The 15,753-nt window shown below is 38.1% G+C and overlaps 1 protein-coding gene and 2 long non-coding RNA genes across 7 annotated transcripts; 1 reads left to right on the top strand and 2 right to left on the bottom strand.

Moving 5' to 3' along the window:
- Positions 1-115: 115 nt before the first annotated feature.
- LOC119020635 lies at positions 116-15,702 on the bottom strand. Its single transcript, XR_005075381.1, has 3 exons — positions 15,015-15,702; positions 13,622-13,749; positions 116-675 (listed from the first exon to the last, which is right to left on the bottom strand). It is a non-coding gene; the product is annotated as an uncharacterized LOC119020635 (long non-coding RNA).
- Positions 754-13,851, top strand: LOC119020631 (inter-alpha-trypsin inhibitor heavy chain H3-like). Of its 5 annotated transcripts, none has more exons than XM_037100121.1 (24): positions 755-1,076; positions 1,825-1,985; positions 2,097-2,201; positions 2,608-2,770; positions 2,886-2,996; positions 3,293-3,421; positions 4,165-4,281; positions 4,492-4,660; positions 4,754-4,864; positions 5,473-5,654; positions 5,779-5,958; positions 6,038-6,159; positions 7,127-7,386; positions 7,473-7,490; positions 7,779-7,796; positions 9,968-10,036; positions 10,204-10,239; positions 10,680-10,694; positions 10,990-11,049; positions 12,149-12,247; positions 12,478-12,646; positions 13,182-13,330; positions 13,461-13,545; positions 13,641-13,851. In XM_037100121.1, the coding sequence occupies exons 1-24, from the start codon at positions 1,005-1,007 to the stop codon at positions 13,753-13,755; spliced, it is 2,715 nt and encodes a 904-aa protein (XP_036956016.1). In that variant the 5' UTR covers positions 755-1,004; the 3' UTR covers positions 13,756-13,851. The 5 variants fall into 5 exon arrangements, with proteins under 5 accessions (XP_036956018.1, XP_036956016.1, XP_036956015.1 ...); XM_037100119.1 differs by having other exon boundaries at positions 762-1,076; positions 10,990-11,067; XM_037100123.1 differs by lacking the exon at positions 9,968-10,036 and having other exon boundaries at positions 754-1,076.
- On the bottom strand, positions 12,254-13,513 carry LOC119020636. Its single transcript, XR_005075382.1, has 3 exons — positions 13,422-13,513; positions 13,016-13,129; positions 12,254-12,585 (listed from the first exon to the last, which is right to left on the bottom strand). It is a non-coding gene; the product is annotated as an uncharacterized LOC119020636 (long non-coding RNA).
- Positions 15,703-15,753: the final 51 nt, after the last annotated feature.

Genomic DNA, 15,753 nt, shown 5'->3' with positions numbered 1-15,753 from the left:
GAAGATATAACATTGCACTTTGAATGGCTAATGCCAAATTGTCTAAGTTATTAAAACAATATTGTCTGTGCTGTATAGCTTTTGATATAGTGATAGTTCTGGCAAATTCATTAAATTCAGTTTAATTCAAAATACTTCATTTGTTCATGGGGGGCAATTAAAAAAAGAACAAGTCGGCATGTTAAGTACACAAGTCAGGATGTTAGTCACACAGACACAAAGAAAGTCAGGTAGAATAAAATACATTAAATAATCTAAAAAACATATTAAAAGTATTTACATAATGTTTACATAAGCTAAATTTTAGGCCTGCATCCAATAATTATTTTCATTGTCAATCAAAGCATCAGAGGGAAAACCAGAAAAAAAGAAAATATTAAATAAAAAAATATTTGCAGGCATAGTTGGTATTGTGTCATAGTGCCATAAAGCAAAATGTGCTTCATCTGGGAGATGCTACACACCCAGGGGCTGACAGAGACAGCACTCTCCCTGCTACAAAACAGTATATCATCAATAATGATGCTTTAATCTATAGATGAGCTTCTTGATTAATCAATAGATATTTGCCCCATAAAATGTCAAAGAACTGTGAAAAGATGTCCATCAGAGTTTTCACAAATCCCACGATGAGGTCCTCCAATGTCTTGTTTTATTGTTCCACAGCCCAAAGATCTGCGTTTGAAACCAGAAAATATCCACAATTAAGCAGGTAGAATCTGAGAATTCTGAGAATCTTGTTAATTGTTGCAGTTCTACAAAATTTCTGATATTTTTTTGTGTTATCGGCAGTAGAGTAAAACAGGTGTGTACGTGTGGGGTGGGTGGTAGTGTGTTTGAGTGTGTGGGTGTATTTATGTGTTTTTGTCACGTGTGGGGAAGAGAAAGAGAGTTTGCCCTTTTAAAAAAAGAAAAAAACTTATGTACACATCAATGTTGTCCTTGTCTGTGTGAGTTTAAAAGACAGATTCAGCTGCCTGGGTTGCACTCTGGTGGGAGCCATCATGGAGACAGCTGTGGGGAGAATCGCCCTCTTTGGGCTGCTGCTGGCATTGGTTACCACACTACCAAATAAGGTGAGGTCACAAAACTTAAAGGACAGAGCAACACATTGCCAAGAATCTGTATCTATTTTTTGTCTTATTGCAAAACTAGCTAACTAAACTAACTACGATGTCTCAGAATGGTGCTTGAGTTTTTTGTATCTCAGCATCTTTAATCGGCTCCAACAGATTGAACTTTGCCTCTGAAAAAACATCAGATGCGCAGGTTGAAGGACCGACTGGTTCTTCACCCTCAGTGTTGTTCCATGTTGTTCTTATGTATGCTTGTGTGCGCTTGGAATATTCCTGTTGTGGGGAAAAGGTCACATTTAGTGGAACCTTTTGATTTTGGGTCTAGACCTTTGTTTACTAAAGGTTTGGGTTAAGGTTACTTTATGGTAAAACTCCAGGGACGTCAATACAATGTCCTCTCAAATCACAAAAACATGTAAGTGGATGTGTGAATGTGTATTTCTCATTTAGTCATTGTAATAAATCTACACATAGGGGGAATGGGACTTAACCCTCTTATGGGCACAAAAGAGGTAGTCCCCATACGTTAATCATTAAATTATAAGGTTAAAGCTTTGTAAACGTTAAGGTTAAGAAAAAATAACCAGCATGGGGTGTTTCTCTAGTTAGACCAATGAGAGTTCCCTGATACCGCCCACCACCAACACCTTGTTTTTCATCATCATCTGATCTTTGTTCAGCTGGATGTCATCCAGTGAGATCCAAGCCATTTATTTTATTGTGAAATATGCCTCCTGTATTTGCTCAGGACGACTGGGACATCTACAGCTTTCACATCAACTCCACAGTTACCGGACGTTATGCCACCACTGTCATCACAAGCCGTGTGGCCAATCGTATGAATGAGTCAAAGGAAATCGAATTCCAAGTCCGGATTCCCAAAAACGCCTTCATCAGTAAATTCAAGATGTGTGTGAAACAAAAATGATCTGTGATTATTCACAGAAATGTGCATATAATTATGCATTAAAGTGTATGACACATATATAACTTCAAGATTGTTCCTTTGTCTTCATCCAGGCTTATAGACGGCCAGGAATATGATGGTGTTGTGAAACCTAAGGAGCAAGCTCAGCAGCAGTACACTGAGGCAGTGTCCCGTGGCCAAAGTGCTGGGATTGTCAGGTACATCGATTAATGGATCAGCTTCTTGCTGGGTTGTATACAGGCTTTTTTATGCAGTATTTTGGAGGAAAGCCTTGTGTGTCCTCTCTCAAAATGTTGCTTTTTTTTCACAGCAATATCTAAAAAGTAGGTTGCTCCACGTTAGAGCTCCAAAACCATGTTTGCCTACCTCTTTTCCTATAGCAATGACAGAAAGCAATTTAATATGCACCATCAGGGTAGGCCTAAGTGAATTATTACTCATTATTTTGAGTAAGTTTCTTTCACACAACTTGTAAAATCCTTCAAATAATCTTTAGTTGCATATTCACAATGGCCATTACTTGGGCATTGTTTTAATTTCAATACATTACCTGACAGATGGGGGTGGGAACCACTAATTTGATAATTACCATCTCTGTTGTAGTTCTGTAGGGAGAACCCTTGAGGAGTTTAAGACCTCTGTGACTGTGGCCGCACACAAAAAAGTCACCTTTGAGCTCACATATGAGGAACTGTTGAAACGCAGGCATGGCAAGTACGAGCTGCAAATCCATGCTCGACCCATGCAGCCTGTTAAAGACTTCAAGGTGAGTCTTTCCTGTTGGTATCTATTCACTGAACATCCAGAAAAAGCATCCTCTATGGACAGAAATTCTTACTCTTTTATTTATTTACTTATTTTTTTGTCATTCTCAATGCCAGGTTGATGTGTACATTAATGAGGAAGCCGGGATCAATTTCATCGAGGTTAAGGGAGGACTAAGCACCAAAGCCCTGGCCAATGCCATTACCAAAACACATGCAAAGAAAGAGGTACAGCATGCACTGGTTGAAATTATGAGTTTTCTTGGCTTCCTAATACACAGAATGGGCTTGACTATTATGTTAGTATCAGATAATCTCAAAGTAAAGGTAGTAAACCCAATGTGAGATGGCAGCCGCTTCGACATTTCGCGACTCTTTATTTCCGAAATGATTCAAATGGTCATGGCTGACTATTCAGCTGATTTCATCATTAAATTACCTTTCTTTTCTTTTTTTTTTTTAAATTCACTCCTATTCTTGTTCTGTCAGTGTCGTTTTCATAACCTGATACATCCTGTTTCCAGGCATGGGTGTATTTCTACCCGACAGAGGACCAACAGAAAACATGTGACAGCTGTAGCGATCAGGGAATGAATGGAGACTTGGTTATTGTTTATGATGTCAACAGGGACACCTCTTTGGGAGACATCAAGGTACAGCAAGTGTTCATGTTGGAAGGTTTTTGACTTAGCATGGTGCCCAAATGATCGGTAAGAGCTAAGAAAAAAAGAAAAACATATTGAAATTGAGATCTTTTCTTGCTGATGAAGGTTTTCAGTCATCCAGTTCAATGGTCATTCTAAGTGCTGAATCGTAGGCAACTGGACTTGTTTCAGTTTCTTGAAGACATTTCACCTCTCATCCTCAGAGGCTTCTTCATCAACTGGACGGGAGTTGCAGGGTTTTAAACTCTGTGTGGGAGTGTCCTTACAGAGTCATTAAGGACACATGTGAGCTCTGAGTTTCAGGGTCGTTAGGGCTTCTTGTGGGTCATTGACTCAACCAGCCGTCATTTGGGTTGCTAGGGTTAGGTGAGTCCAAGTGTGAATGGTTATTAAGCTGTCTGGGACTCCTCTTTTCAAAGGTGGTCATTCCAGTTTGACATAGATGGATTCTTCTAGATGGTCTTCTCTGGTGAAAATGTTTCCATTTTTGTCCTCAAAGGAACGATTTTTCTCCTTCAGATGTAAGTGGACAACAGAGTTTTGACCTAAAGAGTTGGCCCTTCTGTGCCGTGCCATTCGTTTATGAGAGATGGATGAGAGTGAAAGGTCATTCAAGAAACTGACAACATGTCCAGTTGCCTACGATATAGCACTTAGAATAGATCTTATCTCCTGCTGTCTTTTCAACAGCCTTTTCTAACCAAGCAAATGTTCTACTTATTCCCTTGAAGAAATCGGCTGGGTACTTTGTTCATCACTTTGCTCCATCTAATCTTCCCCGCATACCAAAAAATGTCGTCTTCGTGATTGATCAAAGTGGCTCAATGGGCGGCAGGAAAATAGCACAGGTATGATTTTTCTTTGTTTTGTTCTGTTGTGATAGACTGACACTGTAGTACTGGAGGAATTTTAACTTATGTGAGTTTATTAGTGTATTATTTTGCTGATGTATTTGACAACTTTTTTAACTAGATGATTTAAGAACACACATGAAACAGAGAGTATATCAGTTTCTCGCATCAATAAAAGTTCTGACGTGTTAATTTGTTTTTGCCCAGACCCGCATGGCATTAATCCATATTTTGAGTGACCTGGCAGAAGATGACTTCTTTGGTCTTATTAGTTTTGATAGCCAGCTTTTTCACTGGAAACGAGAACTTGTTCAGGCCACTGGAGCAAACCTGGAAAGCGCCAAGACATTTGCACGGAATATTAGAGATAGAGGAGGTGAGATTTTTTTTAATTAAAATGTTATTAATAGACAGAGTATTTGACAACAGGAAAGTAGTAATTAAATATTTTATTATTTGTCAATTTCAGCCACTAACATTAACGAAGCAGTGCTGGAAGGAGCACGTATGCTAAATGCACATCCCAGAGAAGGTTCAGCTTCTATCCTTATACTTCTCACCGACGGAGATCCAACCACAGGTTACAATATGACATACATACACACAAATGTGCACAGATGAAAGAAATGAATAACAAAACAGTCCATTATTTTTAAATGATCTGATTGTCACTGGCAGGGCTCCAGCCTTGATTTAATTTCTTTACATATTATTGATGATTGTTAACAGAGGTTGAAGGGCATCATTTAAATCACTGCACACTCAGCAAGAATTTGCAATAGCAACAACATATTAGGCTACAAAAGGCTGATGTTTAAGAAGCTTCACAAAATCAAATATAGCAATCACACTCAAACCAATATACGCTGACAATATGTTTATACGCTAATATTTGTTCAAAGGCAGCTGTCTCCACACCCAGTCGGTGTTTGCCAAAAATATTTTTATAGTCAAGTTTATTTGTATAGCACATTGCACCCTGGAACCCTGACTGGAGTCTTTTTCCCAATATCCTGTCAGCGAGCTAAAACCCTTCCTTGTGGGACTTTATTATGGAGAATTTAATACTATAAAACATTAACATTATTTACAATCAAGTGTGAAAAATATGTTCATGTACACACTGTAACTTCTAATAATCACAGGATAGTTGTTTGATTGTAAACAAAGTGTCTTGTGTTTTTGCAGGGGTGACAAATCTTGGACAAATACAGGCAAATGTTAAAGGGGGTATTAAGGGCAAATTCCCACTCTACTGTCTCGGATTTGGTTTTGATGTCAATTTTGAGTTTCTTGAGAAGATGTCGCTGCAGAACGATGGTGTGGCACGTCGGATTTATGAAGACTCTGATGCTAATTTACAACTTAAGGTATTTTAAATTCCTTGCATTATAAACACTTCTCAATGGTGACATGTTTTCATTAATACAATTAATCATGGTCGACTGTGGGGGGATTCAAAATTCATACAGTGTCTATACTGAATGTCAACAGGGTTTCTATGAAGAGGTGGCCACTCCTCTGTTGACAGACGTGACAATGATCTATCTCGGTGGGACCAATCTAACCCAGACGAACTTCAGCCAGTATTATAATGGCTCTGAGATTGTGGTGGCCGGTCAGATTACTGATAACAACATCGAAACCTTCATCCCACAAGTTGTGGCCATTTCGGTAAAGGTCGCTCCACGTTAAACATCAGCTGTAATGTCTGTGTGCGCAGTCAAATAACAATTATTCTGGATCATGACAGAGCAATAGAAGGCTGGTGTTCTCTGACACAAACACCACCGCTGTGTCCACCGGAACGATGACTGACCATCACATACAACGTGTTTGGGCCTACCTCACTGTCAAACAACTTCTGGAAAAAGAGTGAGTGGAACGTCGAACATTTTTTCTCTTTGTTCTTATTTGTTGTAAATTATTTTTTAGAGAGATGAGAACCTCATATTTCCATTGAATCAATTAATTTTTGAGCCATAAGAATGTTATGGAAATGGAAAGGACACATACAGCAATAGGTTCGTTACAATTTTCCCTAGATGTCTTTAAATTTTTGACTTACCAAAAATTTTCATTCAAAATCCAATGAAGCCAAGTAAAACCTCACAGTGTTTAGCAATTTCAATATAAAGAGGCTCTATCAGTTGACTATTCTCTAAGCCCCCTGGCTGCAACACCTTTCAAGGTTTCAGTTTTCACAGGGCACACGCAGTTTTGGTAGCGATGGCAGATTTAGTGCTCCTAAAATCCCGACAGCAATGTATGTAGCATGTATTAGACTAAAAAAAGTGAAGAGGTCTTGTGGAAGTTGCCATTAGCCACTGACACACATCACCCACTGGCGTGCGAGAGCGATGGGCCAGTCAGTGTTCATGTAGTCAGGCAGGTTTCTGTGTTCTGATGGATCTACTTGATATAGTGACTTGGGTTATAATCCCAGCTTTAAGTGTGGATAAATAATTTAACATTACCTGCCACAAATATCACAAACATTAATTGAGCAAAACACAGCAGCACGAATTCTACTTATCAACTTATGAGCAAAAAAATAAAGCAACCCTCGCATCCTCCTTCTTGTCATTCATCTCTTGGGAGTCTTTAAACGCATCTCTTCATCCTTGCCTGATCATAAAACGTTTTCTCTTCTGGCCTTCTCCTCTTTGGCTGTTTTTCAGCAACGTCTCATTCTTAAAAATACAATTTCCACCTTAGCATATAGCTGATTTTCTATCCCTCTCACTCTCAAAAATATTATCAAAAGAAAACACCAGTATACCCACCATAGCCATACTATACTGCCACGTTTAAAACAACATGTACACAATTTGTGACACAGGCTGCTAGTATCTGGACCTGAGAAGAAGAGTGTGACAGAAGAGGCTTTGAGGCTGTCTCTCAAATACAACTTTGTGACACCACTCACATCCATGGTGGTCACCAAGCCTCTGGGGGAGACCACAGATGTGCTCCATAAACCCAAAGAAGGTGAAACAACGTCAGATTTGTCTGCTCTTGATCTTCCAACTAGACAACACAGTCCACCCATGCGTTCCAGCCCAGGGACTAGTGGACGCATGTTTTCAATGGCATACCTACGTAAGCAAGACAAATGTGCACAAAACAGACACAATGCAAAATCAGTTGTGTGGAGCATCTCTTCTCAACATCTTCTCTATTCGCAGGGCCAGATTTTGGTTCAGGTAAAGCACGTCTTTATTCGCCATCAGGTGGGGGTAATTGCAATGATTGCAATATGATTATTGTATTTCACAAGGACTATAAAATCCCTGTCTGTGAATTGCACTGAATTTTGAACAGACAAAGAAAAAATATTAATCATTCAATTGATTTGAACATTAATTGCTAATACCTGTGTCATGCAGCACTGAAATTCCAATACATTTTTTCCAATACAAGCAAATGTGTCAACATCAGAAGTATTTTAATGTAAATAAATAAGTGAATTTTATTTTTTGTAATTCTTTCAGCCGGAGGTGCCGTTAAAGGTCTGATATACGCACACATTATGCACTGTAATGACATGACAAACATAGTTTGTCATTTTATGTATATATGTTTGATATCTGTGCTAGAGGCTAGAGCCTACATCATAAACTCTCATGTGTAAACCTTTGAAAAGTGGAGGGGTTTTACGCAGAAGAGACCCCAAACAACATGGCAGGCAGGTTAAGCAACGAAAAGCGAGATTTAATGACAAGCTGATAGTCCGAAATCCAATATCCAGAATGCAAAATACATGCAACAAAGACTGAGAGAAATAGACTGAGAAAAATACAAAAGAGAACTGAGGAGATATACAACAACTAAATGATAAACGCACCAGAGTGTGAAGGAACACAGGCAGAAATCCAGAAACATGAGGACAGGGAACACAAGCACACACCAGAAACAGAATAGACGAAAAAAAAAAGCTCTGGGCTAAATACACAGGAGGCTAATCAGGGACAAGTGAAACTAATCACGACAATTATAAAAGAGGGGAAACAAGTCTATTGGCAGGAAGCAATGCAACATGACACATGAAGATGAACCTGACAAAATAAAACAGGAACTAACTAAACCAAAAATCCAAACCACAGCAATCTTCTCATGCTTCCACGTACATCTTTTGCTCCAAAATCTCAGCATTAAAAATATGAATATAACAGCACAAACAAATTGCATGAAAACAGATGTTGCATCATTGCAAAAAAACAACCAAGTGATGCCCCACCAAAATGTCAGTTGCAAATTAACAATTCTATCTTAAATTTTAAGTTTTTCTTCTTTTCTGAAGCAGGGGCAACAAGAGGCTGTCAGGGCCGTAGACACCATTGAGGACACCAAGGTCATGTCCTCTGTATTTTTTTCCTTATGTTTCATTTCATTTTCATTTTTCCCCTTACATTTCTGTGAGTAAAAATGTAAACATAAAGCCCACCTAATTATCATGACATCAACACGGTCTCGCGTGACAGAGGTCCACATATTTGACTCATTAAAACTGCAGGTAAACACGGTCGCGATGTGACTGCAGGTCTATTTTAGAACGGCAATTGAATGAATCAGAGCAAAGATGCAACGTAGTGGTAAGAGGCTGCATTGATCCAAGTTATTTGTTGCAGCAAGAAAGGCAAAGGATGACCAGGCAAAGAGGAGGAAAAGTGGGCATGTACTAAGCTAAGAGAATGAGAAAATTAGTGAACTAGCCTACAGATGCAACAGATAGCTAATAGAGACGCTAACCTGTAACCTACTGTAAATGTAGCCTAGGCTAAAAAATGAAAGGACATGCCATGTTCAGTCAGAGTATGAATTATCCATCAATAATATTATTTGGATGTTTAAATGGATAAGTAATGTGACAAAACATGGCATTAAATAATAGCTCAAATTATAGTAATCATGACTCAGTAGTATACTTTGACATTTCATTTAAAAAATTCAACAGAGGATGAGACAGGTGAGAGAGATGAAGAGGTTGAAGGACATGGGCTAAATTTGTATTTAATGAATTCTTTAGATCATTGAGGAACAGAAGAAGGCTGAGCAGGATCTTCACCTTTATCTTCTCCCTCTCTCTCACTCAATCACCATAGCCTATACCAAACACTTAATGTATGCAGTTACAGATCATCTTAGTTGTAGTTTTTTGTGAGGCAGCAACACCACACAGACACTCAAATACTTCAGTTATAGTTTTATTTATGTTTATTTTACTATTACAGCAACACACTCATACAAAGACACATACTAGACAGTTTTGGGGATTTGTCTGCCAAATGTTGACCTCCGTATTTCAAAAATCCTGGCTACAGCCCTGGAGGCAGTAGAGTAGAATTATGACCTGGGTACACATGTGCACAGGTCTGATATGACTTCACTATAATTCAGTGTTTTGCAAAACTTTTCTCATGATTTCAAAATAACTCAAATTGATGCCTAACAAAATACAACAATTTCTATCTAAAACTTTTTTTTCAATGTATATGCACAAAAGTAAAATGTGTGTGTCTTATACCTAAAAACTTTATTGATCAGCAAGGAAGAGGGACAGGGAGGATGGTCCCTCCTTCAGAGACACTTCAGCGGGGGCGAGAGAATTTAGAAATGATGAGTATTTCAAAGTAAACAAACAACTGCAATTCATTTTAATTTCATCATTGTCAATCAAAAGGTACCCTTCATCATCCTCAAGGTCCTACAGGCAATTCCCGTTCCCGTTCCAGATCCCGAAAAGTTAAAGGTCTCCTTTGACATTTCAAATAGTTTTCTCATTAACTTTTTTCATTATTAATAGATGCTTTGGAGGCTCCTGTGAATTTTAAGTATTCCTATCTATACTTGTAACAGATTATTTTTTTCCAGAAAATGTACATGCAAGATGATAACATTTGTTTACCTCTGTTCAAGTTCAACAAGCACAGGTGGATTTTTTTGATTATGACGGTAGGTTTCTTTTTCGGTACCTTCACCAATCCATCCTCTTAATTTTATCATTATTGCGCCAATCACCCAGGTTGAGCTAAAATAACTCTGGAATAACATTGCCACAATCCTGAATCTGTCCTTGTAAAGATCAATAGAAAAGTCAACAGACATTTCAGTTCCCTGCATCATCTTTCCAGGCTTTTTAAAATATATCATAAGCTAAGACACAAACAAAAAGGAAAGAGGATGTGCCGGATTTTTGTGGCATTTTAAGTAATGCTAGGTGTAGCCTGCATGTGGTTAACTTTAACTGGTGGCGATTAAAATAATGTATCTGTTTAGTCCTTAATTTTGGAGTTGAGATTTGGTGTCAGGGTTTATGGTGTATAAATATCCAATTAATACAATGTCCCCTAAACCTTTGTAATACAAATGTATATCTGACTTTGTGTTCACAGATTATGGCACAGCTCGTGAGTATGAGAATATTTCCCAGACGTCATTCATAGTTTCTGTAAAATCTGTCTATTTCTATTGCACAAGTAAATATCAAAAAATGTTTTGTTTTTTAACAATTGTTGTTATATTTTTTTAGTAGCATTTAAATCAATGTTTAAGTAAGCCTGTGTATATGAAACCCTTTAACTGGTGAGGATTAGAATAAGATGTGTATTTAGTTAGTTTAGAGGTTAGGTTATTACAAAACTATCTGAAGCTTTGTCATGTAAATTATAATAAAATGGCTGTGTGTAAATGTTTTTTTTACAGTCAACCTTCCACGTGGACGTAGTCCTCTTCCCACCATTGTGACAACCCAAAAAAATCAAGGCAGAGTATATCAAAGATGTAATTCATAGTATAATTTATTATAAAACCTGTCTACTTCTGTTATGTGAAAAAAACATTTTAAAAAATAATTAATAAGTAAAAAAAAAAAATTAAAAAATTAAAAGCATCATATATAAGTGTACAACGCACACTGAAGTGGTCCTTGAAACATTTTGCGATGGGAACACACCGACTCCCTTTGTGACATATTATGTAACTTTTAACCTTAAATTACAGCTTCAGAATCATGTTGATGGTTCAGTGTCCTGTAACAAGGAGAATGTTGTCTCTGGCCCTCCGTCACTTGTTTCTGCACTATGTAACTCTAGTGAGAGGGTAGGATCACAGCGTTAGATACATGTTTACTTCAACAGAGATTACCTTGTTATTTTTTGTAGGTTGCACCTAAATTGAACAAAATTCAAAGTTCTACATAATGTTGCTTTAATTTCTTGTAAATACTATTTTATTTTAAACAGCCTGTTCTCTAAGTACTGATCCTTCTCTGTGCCGATTGTGAAGCCCACTGAGGCAATGTTTTTGATTTTGGGCTATATAAATGTAATAAGTTGACTTGGACTGACTCAATTAGTGATGACGTGCACTATTCCGATATGAACACATACATCTACAGAGCTTGTAGAAAGGTGCAATATTAAAGTATCTCTTTTCCTTAAAAAACATTACAATGATTGTGAATGTATAATTTTCAAACAATGTTTGTGGGCCAGTAGCATAATACCATTGGTATCACGTGGTATCTGTTCCATCAGTGATCGTGGGTCTTAGTCGTTGACATTTGTGGAAAAGATTGCTATACTCTGGATATTCCCCAGCTGTATTGTTTATTGATGACTGCAAAAGACTTCACTCACACTTGCAAAGACTGCAACTTCAAATATGTAATATTCAGAGGCATAAAAAAAGACTCACTGATCACCTGCACACAAAAGTCACCATTTGATCAGTCTTTACCAAACAAGGTACAGTCCATCAAAGTTAGTTAAATTTAGTTGAGAGTAAAAGCAGTTTATTTTCAAGAGATTCCTTCTGCTGTGTGACTTTCTGTGCATCTCTGTATCTCTGTGTTTCTCTGCAGCCCACAGGTTTTTGATAAAACCCGACAATCAGTCTCTTCCACTGTGCTTTGATGTTGCTGGAAATACCCAGCTGAAGCTATTCCACCATCCCAACAGGGGTCAGTATTGTTCCTCAAGAAGCAGTGTGCACTTGTCACTTTTCTGTTGGTTAGCAGTTTGCACTGAATTAACTTTTTTAAGCCCAGAAGAGGCAAAACTATCCAATATTTCACCATAAAAGACTTACAACAGTTTACACTGTTGCACTGTTATTTTTAGTCAATGCAGTAAGGGATCTGTGTGCTGGAATTAAATACGTGTGCTTGTATTTGTTTTTCATTTGGACCAGGGCTTTCTGTGAATGGTAGGCTTGATGCAACTCTGCATGGAGGCTTCAAAAAGATCGTCATCCACTCATCCACTGATGTGCATATTGAGGTTGAAACCACCGGAATCACTGTACGAGAGGGACAGACACAGACAAGCCACACCGGACAGGATCTCATCACTGCTGGAAGGTGAGTTCACATTTTTGGAATGTACAGAGTAGGGCAGCCTGTCTGGATATCAGGTTATAACTACACGATCATCGTGGCCTCACAAATTAATGGTAACGATATTATTATGGGGACTGTCGTGATATTGCAACAATTGAACAGACTGGTTTCTGTCATAGTGGTGGTCAGTTTCAGTGGCACCCCCCCAAAAAACCCACATCTACGAAGATATTCGTGATATTGAATGTATTAATTTTGTGTTAAACATAAACATGATTAGATATTTACAACTGCTGCATAGATTGGAGGCCCTGCATACCCATGATACACCCACACAAATGATTCTAATAATTTTGGACGATAAGAGCTCTCCTCATCATTCTCACTCACCTGTCAGCTTCATTGCACCTTAATCACTTTTACTGGTGTGCGTAGTCTGGTGACCTCACATACTATGAAGCTCGGCGTAGCCTTGCGCCTCCTCAAGCGAGGGCTAGCCGGGCCCTTTAAAAGAGTCCCAAAGAAAATTATAACGATTTGCTTCTTTTTTTCCTAGTGTTACAGTGATAAAACGGGACAAGGAGATAGATATCGCAGCTGGTGACACACGGCTGCTCATCTTGATTCATAATAGAGGTCACAAAGAATCCCTCTGGCCGGTTTTAAGACAGCTGCCATCGGACCCCAGCGCCACAGGAATTTTAGGTATTGTTGTTATGATTTAACAATGCACTTAATCCGTTTTTGATGGAGAAATAATTCACTAAAAAGACAAATATTTTGTGATGTCCCTTACCAGTTTTTAATGATCTTTGCCTTGTCGTTGTGTGTTCAGCTCTTAAGCCAACAGTTTATGAGGAGGTGCAGCAAACTTCGTCAACAAAGCTGAAGATCAACAACCAGGAGATTGATGTCTCCAGGTACATTTTGCTCTTTAATATTAGTGTATGAGTGATATAATCATTGTTATTCTGACAAACAGAGAGTAAAGACCACCTGTGTCTTTATCTTGTAGGTCCACCGCTGATGATTTCAGTATTGTGTCTACCCCGACTCTGGACTGCTGGCTCATGTCTGCTGAGTCTGCCCTGCAGGGAAGCCTGGATGATTTCACCATCACAAATCTTTAACGGGGAAACATGCTGAATCAATTGTAACCCTGATTCATCTTGGAAAGAAGACTTTCCACCTGTTACCCACATAAAAAATAAAAAGTATCCCAGATCTTTGGTTGTCTCTTATGAGCGTAATTGATTATTACTTGTCTAAAGGATTCTTTAGATGGTTAATTTGTTTGGAATAAATCATCAATCCTTCTGTAGATCAAGAAGTTAGAGTGGTGTTTGTTCTACACCCGTGCTTGACATCAAATTACCTTTTTAAATGTCCTGAATACAAAGAGCTGATAATGATAGGCATCCATTCCACACCTTTATTATAAAAATGTATGAATCACATAAGTAAAAAGAAAAACTTTAATTACAAATGATATTGTTATCTGTGATGATGCCAACACACTGTCGGTCATATATCTAGAAAAGAGATTGCAAGCTAGCAAGCAAGAAAAGCCCTAGTGTGTCTAATTTGCAGGATATTTACATACAGCTACATTAACTACTAATGTAGTTTCTAATATGGCCCCCAGTTTTACTTTTGGACAAAATCAAATCAGTGATGTTTGTTCGTTTTTAAATTAATATGGATTAAAAAATAGAAATAGGTTCCCAGTGTACTGCTCCCCTCAGTAGTCATATCGATTAGAGCAGGGCTTTTGGGTTCTTTTTAAGTATTTATCAAATAGCTTTAACCCTGATTAACTCAGTTTTAAATGTTACCTTGGATTTCTTTTTAGAAGTACACACATGAAATGTTTTTTAACCTACAGATGAATTCACGTTTCTTATGTTATAGTTTTAATAAAGATATTTAACCAAATGTGTCTGTATATCTCTCTCTTAATGAAATGATAACTTCTTTCCCGGTAATTAATCAAGTAACATAACACAAGGTTTTAGAAAAATAGATCTCAATTATTTACTTGATAGAAAATGACATTTTCCAATGAAACAAGAAAATTAAAAATATGACTGTCTCTTTTTAAACCTTCAAAACAAAATGTCCCTTTTGTTCAGGAAAACACTGTAAATAAATTCTCACTCTTTTTCAAGGAAAACTCTGTAAACCCTGTACCATATATAAATGCACAGACAACTACTTGAGCACTTTAAACCCTCGAATGGATTAATTCAGAAATCCTCAATTTACCAACTTCACATTTACTTAAACACAATCTGTGCCCGGCCCCCTGGCCTGATGCGCTGCACGTGTTTATTGCGGTCCCTAAACTTAATGGCCGTTTCACTCGTCAGCGAGCAAAATAAAAGGATACCTGAGTCAATGTTACTGTCCCGTCTTTCCTCCAACAGTCACAGGTGCAGGCTCAGTCACAGATCAGCATTTCAACAGGGACTCCGCTGGTTTCTCTCTTCTCCTCACACGTTGCTAGAAGAATCACAAGCGCAGTCCTGGTCGCTCCAAGCTCTGCCAGGGTCTCTCCTCTGTCTTCAGGCCGAAAGCAGCAGATAAACCAGTCAAACTTTCACTAGAACATGTCCGTTCACTTGTAGTGAACTGACTCGGGTCTATACTTCCAGGTGTCTAAGCGTTAGCAGTAACGTAGCACAAACGTAAACAGTCTCTGAAGTTCGTGTAGAAATTTCTCCCGTTTCTCAGTATGCAGCTTGTCACTCTTTTCACTGGTGGTCGTGCAGACAATCGTAAGACACAAGTTACTCACTGGTTTATGCACATCTAACTCACAAGTTCACTCAGAAAATCTCTGGGTCACGTTCACTCTTTATTTTACTCCTCAGCCTGTCCTCTCTCTCTCTTGTCCGTGTAGAAACATCTGAGACCTGACGCTCCGGCCACTCGCTGTTAACCCCATAAATGCTGGTTTAGACAATTTTCAGATCATTATCTTTTAAATAAAACAATAAACATCTAATATATTTTACACTGATTTTAACCTTGTTATCATAACCTTTTAAATGAATTCCTGCCTTTTTAACCACATTATTTACATGCTTTTGTTTTTGAATGATACTACAAACATCACTTATGACCTC

Source organism: Acanthopagrus latus, chromosome 6 (genome assembly GCF_904848185.1).
Source record: "Acanthopagrus latus isolate v.2019 chromosome 6, fAcaLat1.1, whole genome shotgun sequence".
NCBI classification, from domain to species: Eukaryota; Metazoa; Chordata; class Actinopteri; order Spariformes; family Sparidae; genus Acanthopagrus; species Acanthopagrus latus.
The sequence above is the reverse complement of the archived record's forward strand: the minus strand, read 5'-3'. Positions and strand labels throughout refer to the sequence as shown.

Excerpts from the sequence above, each read along its gene's own strand:
- LOC119020631 (XM_037100119.1), top strand. The coding sequence starts at position 1,005 with ATGGAGACAGCTGTGGGGAGAATCGCCCTCTTTGGGCTGCTGCTGGCA. Across the intron at positions 5,959-6,037 it reads CACAAGTTGTGGCCATTTCG|AGCAATAGAAGGCTGGTGTT; the intron begins GTAAAGGTCGCT and ends GGATCATGACAG. Across the intron at positions 12,248-12,477 it reads ATTCCACCATCCCAACAGGG|GGCTTTCTGTGAATGGTAGG; the intron begins GTCAGTATTGTT and ends CATTTGGACCAG.